The sequence below is a fragment of the Populus euphratica genome, unplaced genomic scaffold, assembly GCF_000495115.2.
Source record: "Populus euphratica unplaced genomic scaffold, PopEup_1.0 scaffold319.1, whole genome shotgun sequence".
Taxonomy (NCBI): Eukaryota; Viridiplantae; Streptophyta; class Magnoliopsida; order Malpighiales; family Salicaceae; genus Populus; species Populus euphratica.
Genome location: NW_011500205.1, coordinates 197,770 through 213,500, shown reverse-complemented (window position 1 = coordinate 213,500; position 15,731 = coordinate 197,770). Strand labels below are relative to the sequence as shown.

Sequence of the window (15,731 nt, the reverse complement as noted above, 5' to 3'; positions counted from 1 at the left end):
AGACCTTGATACCCTGGATAATTGAGATGATCAAAAAATAAATTAATTAATAAATAACATGTAATTTATTTAATTTAAAAGAAAAATACAACATGATCACTCACCCATCAAAAAACCCCACACGTAAACTTTTCCCCATGTGCAAGCTCCTTGTTCTACTTGGCTTTTTTTAATTAATTTTTTCTAGTTTTATAATAAAATTATCTTTAAATAAAATAATTTTAAAAAAATATTATATTATGTCATAATTTTCAAATTATTAGAGCTTTTTTCTAGTGAAATTAACAATTATTTTATGATAATTATATATGAAACTTGAATCATTTATTTTTTTTATTTTTCATACAGTAACTTAAAAATAATAAAAACATTAATATTTGTTTCTTGATTAAAAATTGCTTAACATATCACGATAAGGTTTTATATGAAAAATTAAGCTTGTGATAAAAAAAAGTATATTGTTTAGGAAAATAAAAAAATAAATGAATAATGAAAACAGAATTTCATCTAAAAAAATAATTTTTTTAAATTTAAATCATTTGTGTTCCTACTAATTTATATTTTAATTGTTTTAAGTTTGTATTGAAAAAACCATATTGTTGATAAAAAAAATAAAAAACAAAAAGCCATGGTTATGTCAATTAAAAAAATAAAATGCATAAATGAAAAGAAGAAATTTTAACTAAGACATAAATCATTGAAATGTTTTCTAGTACTTATTTCAATTGTTGCAAACTTAAATAAAAATAGGTAGCGAAAAAGACTAAAGTCAACAACATAGCATGTGCTCAGTCAAAGGGAAAGGATGTGGCAAGTAGCCATTTCTTATCATATCAATTTCCTAACTTTCCCCTTTCTCCTCGCTTTACAAATTAAAAACTATTATAGACAAGTCTACCAGCAGCTTCAGTGAAATCGGCTTTCAACATAGGTGAAATGAAATAGGAAACCAAATTGTTACATGGTGCATGGGATTCGATTTAAAAAATATATATATATAATAAGATTTTAATGTTTTTAAATCATTTTAATATATTAATATCAAAAATAAATTTTAAAAAATAAAAAAATATTATTTTAATATATTTTTAAATAAAAAGTACATTAAAAAACAACAACGTTATCGCAATTTCAAACCCATCAACCTTTTTTATTATTATTAATGAGAAAGAAAAAGGAAGTTGCAACGTAAACCCCTTGGCTGCAACATGGAGATAATGACCTGAACGCCTGTAAACTCCTTCTATAAACAACGGTTCAAGAGAGCAGTTACCAACCTTTAAGGCTTTTGATGACGCTTGCCAGGAGGATGACTAGATGTCTAGGTTGACAAATGATGCTGAGAGCGTGTCTAGAATGCACTTATGCTGCTGCCCCCTTGACGCATAAGCAAACACATAAAAACACAGGCAGATAATTGCTGCAGATTGAATCAGGATAAGTTCCTGCTAATGTCGATCTTAATTCGAACAACATAAGAGCAACTATCCCAAACGGGAGGAAGGAGCAGCCCCACCTTCATTCATTCAATGACAAACATGAACCAGTCATGTCTGAATTACACAGAGCTTCATCTTTTTGGCATCTCAAAAACAATTAATCCGATAGGCCTACACTAGCAAAATTAAGTGATTTATACTCCAATCATCACGGTCGTCATCCCGCTGTCATTAGACCAGACAACCAGTAGCGTGACTACTAGAAGCTAAGCTGCCGAAACATGCAACCTTGAAAGTCAAACCGGTTTCTAAACTCAGTTGACAGTGTATGGAAATTTGTCCATTCAGGACCCTTTGAACTCCAGAGATGGCAAGCTGATTGGGTAGCCATGACGAATAGGAAAGAGGATCAACTTATCAGGCACTGCAATTCATTTAACTATATTATTTCCTTCAAGGGTTTCGATCTATAATCCACTGAGATTTCTAGTGTTCGGTAGCGCATGAGAAGACTTGTTCAAAGCTGGCTTTCCATGAGATCAGCAAGTGTAATCTTCCCACAGTTGCCGTTGTCTAGCCTATCAAATTGCTGGCATACCTGTAGAATATCCTTCTCCGATACCTTTTCCATCTCCTTGAGCTTGTATATTGCATACTCTGATTTACTGCAAATTTGAAACTAATGTAAGTAGTCAATAAAGACAGAATATCCAATCTAGGCCAACTAGACTTTGATATACACACCATGCCAGATTTCGAAGAAGAGAACAGAACATTTAACAGTAAGGCAAAGGAAAAGTCAACATAAGAGCAAGCTGAAAACTGGGATGGCACTATAGAAGAGAGCAGGATCACCAGAACAAGAATATTCATAAGCCTCCAAAAAACAGCATAGCAAAGAATAGTGGGCTTACAATGGCTAGCATGATATAATATAAACGAAGGTACAGCCACACTGCAATGACCAAGGCATGTGCATTTAAACCAGATAAAAAGCCCATAGATACTTGATATAGAATGAAATAAATGTCAGATTTTATATTTCCCGCAAGACACCATATATTGCCATCCACTTTCTGTTAATAGATAGAACTACGTGGAAGCTAAAATTCATGTACTTATTTCTTGGAAGAGAGAGAGAGAGAGAACCCCTGTGGTAAGAGAAAATAGACAGCTAGAAATTAACTGAGCTTAGTCCTTGAAATTCATAACGGATGCTTCTTGAATTAGCAAGAAATTCAAGCCCCCTAAAAAATCCAACCGAACAAGGAAATTTCCATAGCCATATTTGAAAATTGATGTCTGCCACATAGATTAAGAAGCTATAGGCACCATGAAGACCTAAGTAGTAAGGAAATAGTCATGATCAAAATGAAACCTGTAATAATAAATTTCTCAATGATACAAATGAAACCCAAACAACTTCTCAAATCCGAAAGAAGAAACCTCAACAAAAAAATTCTTCGATAACTCAAACACCCAGGTCAATGAATATACATTAATTGAACAATAATACCAAAATACCATTTTCATTGACAGCATTATTCCCCCCCAAGATTCCATAATGAATCCTTTGACTAAGAGGGAAACCAATGGGAAGCAAGGTCATCTAGATTACTGAACCAACATTGTCAGAAGTGATTAGCCTTTCTCTTCAATATAATGAGACAGCAGGTATCGTCCAGATGCAAGGTTTTGATGCTTCCTTAGGGAGCTGTATCAACAACGCAAAAACTAACTTGCCAACATGACAGTTAACAGGTATATATATATGTTGTGCTCCAAAATTCACTGAACCTTGAACCAAGTGCTTCAACTAGTGCAAACATATTCACCATATTATCAATTATTGTGGGTGCCTACATAAGACCTACTGTGTGGTACCACATTTCTGCATATAACTAAATCAATGCTGTCAAATGTGAAAGGTGGTAAAAGGTGCCAAGCCTGTAAAATGCTAAAGGTGCTACGCGCTCGCCGGAATGAACCAAGACAACATGCTATAAATTTAAAAATAAAAATGCAATATTATATTATATTATATAAATTTAAAATATATATTTTTCCAATTAAGATTAGATCATTAGAAATTCAAATGAAAATATAAAATACCATAACATAGTATTAAGTTATATTTTTCACCCTTAAAACAAAACAAAATAAAATAATTTAAAGTCGTAAGTAGCCAAAAAGATTAAAAAGCAAAATTAAATATCAGTTAAAAAAATTGAACAAATAGGTCAAAACATAAATCAGCTTAAAATAAAATCCGACCAATAAAAAAGAACTTCAAACAGGTGCTGGCCTTGACACCTTGCACCCACTTGCAAGGTGCTCGCCTAGGCGACGCATCATTGAAATCCAATGCCTGAGGCTAATAAACGCATCAGGGCCTCACCTCCCCTCACCTGGAGCTCCTAGGTGAGTGCCTTAGCGCCTCTTGACAACACTAAACTAAATAAGTATTGGGAAATTGGCGCTACGTATCCATTAGCTTAGTTTTCACAAAATAAGCTTAGATTACATTCTATAATGTTGCAACTTATGTACCAAGATTCTCAAAACATCATCAGAATCCTTTCATGTTTGTAAACTGTTTTCCTTTTTAAAAAAATTTGCAAGCCATGTAGTATCCTGGGACCAGCTTTTGTGCACTGAGACTTAAGCCCACCTCTCCAGTACACTAACTAGGAGATACTAGGCAAATTGATTAAAAAAATAGTAAAACATTTAGAAAACAAAATAATACATACACCAGGTGCTTATTGAAGTCAAATATAATAGTTCATATGGAACTATAGGTATCTTTTGCTTGAATGAAACTATGTACTATAAAATATCAATTTAAAATAAGTTTCAGAAATTAAAATATGAGGAAAGACATGAGAAAGTTATTAGTTCTTAAAGAACAGACATAGAAAGATGGGATGGCGAGGCCCCATGTATAAATCTCATGTTCTCTTATACAAGGCAGAGGGTTCTATTGGGAGCATGGACAAGCAGTCACAGAAGAAGAACCACCATGAAGACAAAGAAACTAACATGATAACTGGGGTAAGAGCTTGTCTTAGAGTCAAATTACTTCAAGTCTTCAGCAGTTCAGACACCATTATGACACGAGTTTATTGCTCTAATTTAGCACAAAAGTTAAACACAAGCCTCTATTCCATATTCACAATGCTATATTTGACAGGTTTCTTGACACCATTAATCAACTTTTCCACCAAAAAGCCTTTTCACCAGGCAAAGAATATTTGGGACTATTATAGACGAAGTACGAGGAAAGCAAGGCCTATGCATAACAGGGCGGCAACTCCGGTCAATCAATTTCAATTCATGATTTCGACTTGTGTAGACCCAGGACATGAATCAACTATGATCATTCACTTAAAATGAGGGCTAACATTTATTCTCTGCACAACAAGATTTACACTTGCTTCACCCTCAAAGAGAAAAGGTACAATTGCTTTATAGGTGACCCTGAGAGCATGTATTCACATTTAACAAACTGTGGATTTTATAGGACAGGGGCTTATACATAACATTGAGAAATTTTATTGGGATTCAAGGAATGAATAAGGTTCAATATAGAGTATGGCAAAGTAATGAAGTACCTGGCCAAATTGGAGGTTCCTTCAACTCAAGGGAACAAAGAGGTGTAAATTTTCAAACAAATCCATAACTCGGCATCAAAATAATTGATTCAACAAAAATACCCTTAAATTTTATGAATTATCACATATATTAAGAAATTTTACTAGTAAATACCAAATATACTCTTTTTAAAACAAATATACATATTGTCTTAACTTAAATTCTACTTGCTAAAACTAAAAAGACATTTACAATTGCTTTACAGTTGACCCTAAGAGCATGTATTCACGTTTAATAAACTGTGGATTTTATAGGACAGGGGATTATACATGGCAAGGTAATGAAGTTCCTGGCCAAATTGGAGGTTGCTTCAACTCAAGGGAACAAAGAGGTGTATATTTTCAAACAAATCCATAACTATTACTCAGTGTCAAAATATTTGATTCGACAAAAATACCCTTAAATTTTATGAATTATCACATATATTAAGAAATTTTACTAGTAAATACCAAATATACTCTTTTTAAAACAAATATACATATTGTCTTAACTTAAATTCTACTTGCTAAAACTAAAAAGACATTTACAATTGCTTTACAGTTGACCCTAAGAGCATGTATTCACGTTTAATAAACTGTGGATTTTATAGGACAGGGGATTATACATGGCAAGGTAATGAAGTTCCTGGCCAAATTGGAGGTTACTTCAACTCAAGGGAATAAAGAGGTGTAAATTTTCAAACAAATCCATAACTCGGCATCAAAATAATTGATTCAACAAAAATACCCTTAAATTTTATGAATTATCACATATATTAAGAAATTTTACTAGTAAATACCAAATATACTCTTTTTAAAACAAATATACATATTGTCTTAACTTAAATTCTACTTGCTAAAACTAAAAAGACATTTACAATTGCTTTACAGTTGACCCTAAGAGCATGTATTCACGTTTAATAAACTGTGGATTTTATAGGACAGGGGATTATACATGGCAAGGTAATGAAGTTCCTGGCCAAATTGGAGGTTGCTTCAACTCAAGGGAACAAAGAGGTGTATATTTTCAAACAAATCCATAACTATTACTCAGTGTCAAAATATTTGATTCGACAAAAATACCCTTAAATTTTATGAATTATCACATATATTAAGAAATTTTACTAGTAAATACCAAATATCCTGTCTTTTTAAAACAAATATATAAATTGTGTTACCTTAAATTCTACTTGCTAAAACTAAAAAGACCTTTGTCCTGTTTATATAAAAGGATTTCCTTTTTTTATATATAGGACAATACAAAATATATGGCATTACTGAATATGTAGATTAAACTCTATATCCAATTAAGAAATAGAATAAAATATTAATATGATTTCTAAAAAAAAATGTTAATCCCATTTTTCATTATATTTCTATTTATACATCACATAAAACCTTAAATATCATAAAACAAGCTTTTTGAATAATTCATAACCTATATAGTACCTTATTGGCACTTTATTTTGCCTATTATAACTCTAAATACTTTAAAATAGGTGAGCAAAACTCAACAATTAAAATTTGAAAAATACTATCAAAACTTATCAAATTATTAAATTAAATCCTTGATATTTTTATTCATGTCTATATCATTAATATTTGTCTCGCTTATATTAAAAAGTAATTCTTCGAAACAAAAGGATTTGTGAGAACTGTACTGCTAATATAATCATGTTATAATTTAGTGAAGCATTGAATAAAATTTTTATTCACATTTGTACTTATGTATTTGCATTATATATAGATAGTTTTATTGAAATGTTATTCCTACATAGTTATTTATTGATTTTTTTTTTCTTTTTCTTTATAAATGAACTACTAAGAGTGAGCTTAAATATGTCTAAACCCTATCAATTAATACTTGAACTTTATTCTAATTCACCTATAACCTACTAAACTTTTAGGAAACCTGAAGGCCACGTGCACTTTTCAATTAAAAAAGCTTTATTATAACAAATTATGCAGCGGTTGAGCTAGTAGCCTAAAATGTATAGCAAAAGGTAAATGTAACCAAGTTAAGTTGTAAGCAGTTTACTGTAAGTTGTGGCTCTCAATGGCTCTTTATACAAAGTGTTTGAAAAGATTAATACCTCATTATCAATATCAAAATTTTGCAAGCACTAGGTACATAAACACAGAGCTTTAATAACAACCTACAAACTAAATCTCATTATTTACCAAGTTATTCTTACAATGTGAACACAAATCTCAGAAGCTCAACTTTTCACAGAAAACATCGCAAATTAAACCTTTAAGTACTAATAGCAGTTTTACATGGTTTTCTGTTTCTTTCAGCAAATTAAAGCTCAATTGCATGTCAAAAACTTGTAATTCAAGGTCAATACATATACCAACAAAACAAAAGGGAATACCCAATATGATTATGAAAGGGTAAATAAGATAGTCCGGATCATTATAAAACTTTAAGAGAGCAATTTTATTAACCCATGACCTTCAAAGCAAACAAGTGGAAACATGGATGCTGCAAATGTGAAAAAGACAGTAACAAAGCATACCTCACAAACCCATTGTTGTCAATGTCTGTAGCAAGAAACTCAGAGACAGTCATGTTTTGACCAAGCACCCACTTTGCCAACATCCTATGCCGCTTATCCACTCTTGCCTCAGCCAAATACAAAAATGCTCGAGCAACAGCGAGCGTCGACACAAGCAACCAAATGGAAGCGAACATACGACCAGCCAATGAAGTGAATGCCCTATCACCATATCCAACAGTTGTAACCGACATAACGGATAGATAAAGTGAATCCAACCATCCTAACCTTTCGACAAAATGCATAAAAGCAACACCAACTCCAATACAAAGAACCACGACACCTAATGCCAGTCCCACCTTCATTCTTATCCTCATCCTCCCTTTCTTCACATCAATTATATAAGAACCACCAGATTCCTTTTCGACCCCTCTCTTAACATTCCTCAACAAATGACTCTCTTGCAAGTCAAGCACATAACTAACCATCCCAGAAAGCAAAATATCGACGAAACCAAAACCAATTAGCACAAACAAAATGGAGAACAACTTGGTAGCAGTACTATCTGGGGTAATGTCCCCATAACCAATAGTACACATTGTCACAATACAAAAATAAAAAGCATCGACAACTGGGTTCGTTGCATTTCCTTTGAACTTATCACGATTAAGAGAATATATAAGCACACCAAGAGACAAATACAGTACCAAGAGAACACATCCTTGGTGTACTATTGATTGAGAACCAAACTTAGGCTTGGTAATGGCAGGGTGGTTAAGATCATTGATGACAGCCATAGCAGGAGCAGTTTTGGACCTGTGAAGATTGGTTTTTGTCCATTGACAATCAGGATCAACAAGCCAAGATTGTTGTTGCTGCTGCTGATGATGATGTTGTAAGTGAGGAGAATCAAGAAATGAGCTAAAATCTAGATTAGGAGTGGAGGATCTTGGTGAATTGAGAGAAAGAGTCAAGGCTTCAAGGAGAGGAGAAGTGTCTCTTGGAGAGGCAGACGATGGACCAAAAATAAGCCGGTCTTTAAGTTCAGAAGGAGTTAGAGGGAGAGGCAAAGAGATTTCATCGTCTTCAGGGAGAGGGAAAAGGGGAGGCAGTGGTTGCAGTGTTCTCTTTCTTGGGCTTAGGTATGGAAGTAGAGGCTCTTTCTCCATATCGCCGATTCTTTTCGCCGGTAAATGGTTACCAGAGGGATAACGTTTCAAGGATCCCAAAAGTTAGGGGTAGTTTTATAGACAGATGCTAAATTTGATTTGATTCAATTCGGTCCTTATGCTAATAACCTTGTACTTCCTGCCTTTTCTACTTCGTTACAGCTTAATACTCTAATTTTAAAAACTTATAATTTAATCCCTTAACTTTCTTTAAAAGCTATCTTCCCTTCTTTTTTTCTTTTTTCTTTTTTCTTTTTTCTTTTTTTCTTTTTTTTACAAATGAAACTTAAAGGGGAGAGCTTATCATCACTACATACATCGTGATAGAAATAAAAAAGAGAAACTAAAATCTAAAATAAAATATATTCATTAATTATCCATGATAGTTTTAAATTTGTGGAAGCTCATGGAATCCTCTTGTATGAGTCGGAAAGAGGGCAAATTAAAAATAATCTTTGTCATACCACTATCATTTAATTTAGCTTAATAAAAATTAATATAGCAGGAGCTATGAGAAAATTAAGCTCATATAAATCAAGGATTGAGATGTAGATTTTGTCAAATATGAAACCTAAGTTATACTGTGTTCAAGAATTGAGGGGCTATTTGCTCCAAGTTAATGTGTGAAACTGACGTGTGTTTCGCTGCATGCATATGAATTACGTATGACTCCAAATTTCCGCCGAGAAAGAAGCTACGCATCTTCACGCGCCTTTGTCACTGCCATGACAAGTGGTTCTTTCACAATTAGAATATTTTAATCAGTCCACACTTGAATCGGTACACTCATCGAAATTTGGATTCAAATCTAAAATAAGGAGAGGAAAAGCAAACTCGTTGGCTAGCGTGTCAATGATTAGTATAAAAACAGCTTTTTCCAAGAGAAATTAGAAGCTGCGGTTCCGCTGCTCTTTTTTGTCACCATGGCTTTAACATATAAAAAGCCGCTTTTATGTGTTTATTTGAGAAGCCATAATTTGTAGCTTTTCCCCTTTCATAAGTAATTTTTAGATGCTATAATTTGTATCTTTGCGAACACCTAAAGTCTTTTTTATTTCTTTCATGGATATCATAGTCTGTCTGTCTGTCATCCACATGCAACGAAAACGAATAATGGCTGCCACAAGTGTGCCGTCATCAATTATTGAACATAGTACCATTTCCTTGGATTATTTGTATTGGTTTGGAACACTAGCCAAGAAAGCAGAAACCAACCACCCCTTTTATTGCTTAGATCTTGTTCAATACTCTATACAAATCAACACCAGCAAATTGCGCCTCTAGATGCTCTGGTTGGGTGTGCTGCAACTTCTGCAGCACATACCCTGTTCCCTTCCTTCCAAACAGAACGCAAGACAAGGATAATAATCTAACCAATGATCTTCCGAATTTTTAATAAGCCAGGAAACCTCCTTTGTAGGATACAGGCTGCATGCAGCATCCCATGTCTCAGTCTAGCTATATACAGAACATGCCATGTGCCATCTAGACTCTAGAGCCAAGTTACCATTTTCCTTCGTATGTACAAGATAGGTAACCCTATGAGGTGACCATACCATAATTAAGGGGTAGAACTAGTGAGCTACGAACACTTGGATTCCCACAAATAATGTTTTGTCATGTATGGCAAGTCACGTGTGAAGTTGAGCGCGACAAGACACCAAGGAGAACTACAATCTTCTAGCTAGAACAATCTTACAAACATCGAAGCAAATCAGCCATTCACCAGAAAAAAATATATAATAAAATAACATAGTTACCAATAGCTTGAAAATGCCAGTTACACACCGAAGTTTCACAGTTGTAGCCATGGTAATCCTACTTTCTTATCAATACATACCATTACATTGATCCAACAACCATGCCAGCCCAGCATCGGACCAAAATGAATCTTTTCACATCATCATACCAATTTTGACTTTTTCAAATGGCAAATTAGGTGGTTGTCAATGCTAGCCAGATTCATCACTCAAACTGAGAATAAGTCCTTTGAAATAGGATAGATAGGGACATGAGGATTATGACTACAAGGTCTAGCAAGGAATACAGATGAGCATTTTACATACAAAACACACAAAAAGTGTTTAGGATAAATATTCTACCAATATAAAACACCGATTGAAACTCAAGTTGCATATCTGAGTTAATCGTCGTCGTCTAGAACACTCCGACGCCTCTGGATCTGAAGAATTACATGAAAAGGTCAAAAATCCATATATCCCCCAGACACAAGAGGATATCAAAAAACAGTTTAATCATTCATGACTTACTGTGACTTTTGTCTGCTTGGTTGTTTGGTTGTTAATCTGTTCCAGCATTGATATGAGTCGCTCCTCGGAAACCTACAAATAAAAAATTCAACAGTATGGTTGAATACTTTGTAATCGCTCTGGGTGAAATTTCCTATGTAGATCATAGGCACCCAAAATATACTTCGGATTGAACCAAAGTGCACCAAGCCACAGCCTTCTGTTATACCTTTTCAACTATTTGACCCATTTGAGCAGCTCTCAAGATGACATCTTCAACACCTCTTGCCTTCTCAGGCTTCACCAGAGCAATCCGGGCAACTGTACAGATAGCATGAAAGTAAAGTAACACAATTGATCCCCCAATAGTTGATATGAAAGGTCATATTAACACAGATACATGTTCCTGTGCACTGAGTGAATCAATTTGGATCTGCTGCTGAATTGCAAGAAAATTTATTCCCTTGGCTTATTATTCTAGTTGAACACACTGGCTTTGGCTTTGGTGGAGACACAAGACCCAAGACACATTTCACAACTGTGTTTGGTTGCAGAAGATGAAGGATAGTCCAACCTGTCATTCTTTAGTTTGGTTCATTTGGTTTAATTATTGGACTTGATTTATGTTATTGTTAGACATTTTGTTTTTGTGGGATATACGCCCAATTGTTGGTGTTATAGGGTTTTACCATCTATATGTACTTTTTTTTTTTTACATCTCACACTGTTTTTTATTAAATAAAAAATGCTACAAATTAGTCTCTACTCCCTTTTCCCTTCTTTTCTCTTGCTTCATCTCTTCTTCTCCTCCTCCTTTCTTCCCTTTTCTCCCCTTCTCTTTCTTCCAATCTTCTTTTCCCGCGTTAACCTAATTTTCTCTTATTCTTCCGTTACAAATTGGGCATTAATCCACATACCATAACCACCTGAAATCTCCTCTGTTTTCTGTTACAGCAGAGTTCAAATCCACTTCCCAAATCTACAATTCAACTTGCCAGCAAGCCAATATACGTTACCTCTCCAAATCTATAGCAATTGTAACAGGCTAAATACCAACACAATTTGCTATCCAAATAACACTACCACTGTCTAGGCATCTCACTGAAACAACCCTAACAACACAAGTCACCCAATAACCCAACCAAAATAACCCTTCAACAGTCAAATCCAACAGCCCCCCCTACCACCACATAAAACCACAACAGCAATAATGCTGAGAGCAGCCACCAGCAACAGCCCTAACAAAATCGCCCCGATCTACCAGCAAATCAATCTACCAAACCGAGAACTAGCATTATATTTATCATTGGCATAAAAGGAACATATTAATGCTATTTTAGATGCCCAAGTTGTTTTTACCAAGAATGGCTAGGTTCAACTAATCCTAGTTCATGGTCTAGGCTACCTGCTTCAAATTGTACTTGGATCAATAAAGCAACATTGCAGCTGCTTAATCCTGATCTTTGAGAGTATTATCGAAGCCGGTTGGAGCTATACTCGACAAGGTCGAGTTCTTTCAACCTTGAGGAAGTTGGAGGGGACACTAAACCCAGGACACAGTTCACACCCATGTTTGATTGTAAATGATGGAAGATAGTCCAGCACATCACTCTTTGATTTGGAGTTTGATTTGCCAAAAAATGAATTATCTGAACTTAATTTTGCAAAAATATTTAGACTTTGGGTTCTCGAAAATCCATTTTGCATATCAAACATCTGTTTGTATATCTTTGGTGTTTATTGGTCATCCATACCTCGAATATCATTCTGCTACAACACCAAATAGCTTATAGGCTTATAGTCTATCCATACATTCAATGAGCATTTCTATCATAAGCTTGGTTTTTTAACACATGGGCAGAATCACTGTACAATCACCAAGGAAATTACAAAAATCCTAATAAAACAATATCCTATTTAACTAGCTTAATACTTAGCCCAGTAAATGGGACAGATACATTTGTTTTTTAACAATTCTTAAATATATGATTATGAACATGTCCGCAACTAATAAAGAGAAGGAAAATGGAAACTTATTATAAACGAAACACATTAAAATTACAAGCCACAGGGATTCAAGAATGCTCATGCTGAAACTGGATACCAATCAAGATACTTGTTGCTGAGTATCTCCACCTAAAAAGAATGATTGAGAAACTGCAAAACCTTGAGAAGTCTATAAAACGAGATTAAAAGAAATTCCTATAGAATCTAAATTCTCCAACAAGGAATTCACTGGCCAACTCCATTCTAGCCATGCAAAATTTCACCAAAAGACATAATGTTCTATAATACCATGCTACATTGTTGCATCATAAAAAAGAGTGCCAAACCAAAAATAAAATTAACTAACAATTGAATAATGAAACGTAAGCAGTGTGGTAATTTGATGCTTTCTGAGAAGGCAACTATGAAGCAAATTTTTCAAGAGAAAGCATGCACAATTGAAAGATAAATTATGATCCAATAAAAGAACTTCTGGAGATGATCTCAAATGTGAACTTACGTCTTTCTCGTGCTTCAGAAGACAAAATCTGACTAAGCATCATTTGCCTTCGCTCCTCAGCATCGCTGCATTAAACACATTAATAGTCCATCTTGAGAATTCTGTATAAGAATAACAGTCATATAGCAACACAAAATCCCATGAAGTTGTTTAGACAGAACCTCAATTTCTGATTTTCTATAAACTGTTTTCAAAAGTAGCTTTCTAAAAACAACTCAGAAACAACCCAGCTTTCAAACATCTGTACAAGGTTTTGCTAATCCCTCACTTGCTCAGAAACTAGAACACACCATTTCAAAAAAATAAAATCTCGAGAATATAATTTATGCTCTCATTTTCAAATCAATTTTTCGGAAACCAGAAGAAGCCCTCTGTTGAGTAATAATGCAAAAGTAGAATTTCAGAAACCGACTTCTTTGCATCTTCTTGGGCCTTCTGTTGTTCAGAATTTTGCGGATTTCCCTGTTCAATTAGTAGTAAATTTTCAGCAATGCCATCATCATAAAAGAAATAAATTTTAAAACGCCACTTATAATTCATACACACGAATTAAATTAAGAGAACTAAAAGTAGTAGTAGTAACAACAACGATGATGATGATGATTACCATGCCTCGTTGAGCCATGAGCTCTTGCATTCTTCTTTGTCTAATTGCTTCTAACTCAGGATCAGCCTATAATGAATAACAACAATAAGAAGAGTTGAGCGAGAAAAAGAAGTGGTTTTCCTTAACTGTTGGTAACTACAAAAAGACTCCAACTTTGAAGAGTGTTTGGCAAAAATAATGGAAACCCACATGAGATCAGTTCATATAGTACCTACTTATATGAAATTAAACGTTCATATTACAAATTGAGTATATAAGAATATTAAGTAATAGGTAACTAAATGGAGCAAAAAAAACTAAAACAAAATGGAGGGAAATTAAAGGGGAAATAAAAGGCCTTTAGAGCATACCATTGATTGATTGGAGTGATCGAGAAAATTAGCTTCTTGCTGAAGATTGTGAATCTGCCTGCCCCGCCTGGCTTTGCTTTTCTTTGCTCCTCCTCCAAAGAGCTTTTGTATATTTTGGGTGGATGCTTCACAACATGGCCTAGCGTTTGGTAGACGCGATTTTGCGAGCCCTAACGGGCTACTGGCTAATGGGCCCAACGCTACACATCCATCCATAAGCGATGGGAGCTGGTTGCATCGGGTTTAGCCTTCTTTAATATCGGGTCAAATTCAAATTTGTTTTCCTATCGCTCCCATCTAGTAGCTATTTGACTTTTGCCGGTCAAATAAAAACACAAAGCTTTATTTTCATTTTCATCGGTCAGTAGACTTGATAAACTTCAATTTTATTCCTAAATTTTATTTCATATATATTCCTTTTTTGAATCTTATATTTTATTCTTAATGCTATCCCTTGTTATTAAGACAGGAAAGAAAAAATTATCAAAAAAGAAAATGCATGATGAGAAAGAGTTCAATTGATTGATGTTAAGTCGTGATTATAGTTGTTTTTATTTTTTGATATAAAAATATATCAAAATAATTATTTTTTTATTTTTTAAAAGTTATTTTTGAAATCAGTACATTAAAACAATTCAAAACATAAAAAAAAAAAAAAGTAATTTTTAGCTAAAAAATTAATTTTTTGAAAACATGAACACAACAGCGTTTCCAGATGCTCTGGATCATGTTTTGCTCAAAAAAATTCAATTTTAGTGTTATTGTCTTCAAGATATGAGTTTAATATAAGTTTTTTTCCTTCTTTAAATATGCTAGAAAATATAAATTAGGGTTCATGAAGTTTTTTAAATTTAATTTTTTAAAAGATGATTAAACGGTATTTCAAGGTTCAAAATAGGTTACTGAAGTTTTTTGAGATGTTCTTAAATTATTTTTAGGTGAGAATAGTTGAAAATTGAATTTTTTTATCTAAAAATTTGAATTTCAATTTTACGGTTACCGAATGTGATTAAAAAACAAGCTTTAGTGGATGACATGTTATTTACTTAGACGAAGATCATGTAGTCCATTATATTAAAAAAAACAATCTAACCAGTGTGTGGGCATTATTTGCTTTTTTTTAACAAAAATCATATATATTTAGCAACCAAAGTAAATCTCCAAGATAAATAAAATAAACTGTATAAAATAAAAGGAATAAACAAAGTAAATTATTTATATTTATATCCATCTTTTACTTATTGGTAGAAAAAATAACTTCTCACTTTTGTATTTAATTAT

At 33.5% G+C, this 15,731-nt stretch overlaps 2 protein-coding genes across 2 annotated transcripts; both read right to left on the bottom strand.

Moving 5' to 3' along the window:
• Positions 1-1,398: 1,398 nt before the first annotated feature.
• LOC105112012 (two-pore potassium channel 3-like) lies at positions 1,399-8,807 on the bottom strand. Its single transcript, XM_011007553.1, has 2 exons — positions 7,591-8,807; positions 1,399-2,104 (listed from the first exon to the last, which is right to left on the bottom strand). Exons 1-2 carry the CDS (start codon positions 8,736-8,738, stop codon positions 1,957-1,959), a joined length of 1,296 nt encoding a protein of 431 aa, XP_011005855.1. The 5' UTR covers positions 8,739-8,807; the 3' UTR covers positions 1,399-1,956.
• A 1,652-nt stretch (positions 8,808-10,459) lies between these two features.
• LOC105112011 (double-stranded DNA-binding family protein) lies at positions 10,460-14,681 on the bottom strand. Its single transcript, XM_011007552.1, has 7 exons — positions 14,451-14,681; positions 14,101-14,166; positions 13,906-13,955; positions 13,494-13,558; positions 11,217-11,308; positions 11,009-11,080; positions 10,460-10,920 (listed from the first exon to the last, which is right to left on the bottom strand). The coding sequence occupies exons 1-7, from the start codon at positions 14,664-14,666 to the stop codon at positions 10,882-10,884; spliced, it is 600 nt and encodes a 199-aa protein (XP_011005854.1). The 5' UTR covers positions 14,667-14,681; the 3' UTR covers positions 10,460-10,881.
• Between the last annotated feature and the right edge of the window lie 1,050 nt (positions 14,682-15,731).

What these genes read in the sequence shown, in the direction of transcription:
- LOC105112012 (XM_011007553.1), bottom strand. Translation starts at nt 8,738, where the DNA reads ATGGAGAAAGAGCCTCTACTTCCATACCTAAGCCCAAGAAAGAGAACA. An exon ending in GACAACAATGGGTTTGTGAG is followed by an intron (nt 2,105 to 7,590) that starts GTATGCTTTGTT and finishes TCAAATTTGCAG; the next exon opens with TAAATCAGAGTATGCAATAT.
- LOC105112011 (XM_011007552.1), bottom strand. Translation starts at nt 14,666, where the DNA reads ATGGATGGATGTGTAGCGTTGGGCCCATTAGCCAGTAGCCCGTTAGGG. An exon ending in TCATGGCTCAACGAGGCATG is followed by an intron (nt 13,956 to 14,100) that starts GTAATCATCATC and finishes CTAATTGAACAG; the next exon opens with GGAAATCCGCAAAATTCTGA. An exon ending in TGGGTCAAATAGTTGAAAAG is followed by an intron (nt 11,081 to 11,216) that starts GTATAACAGAAG and finishes TTTTATTTGTAG; the next exon opens with GTTTCCGAGGAGCGACTCAT.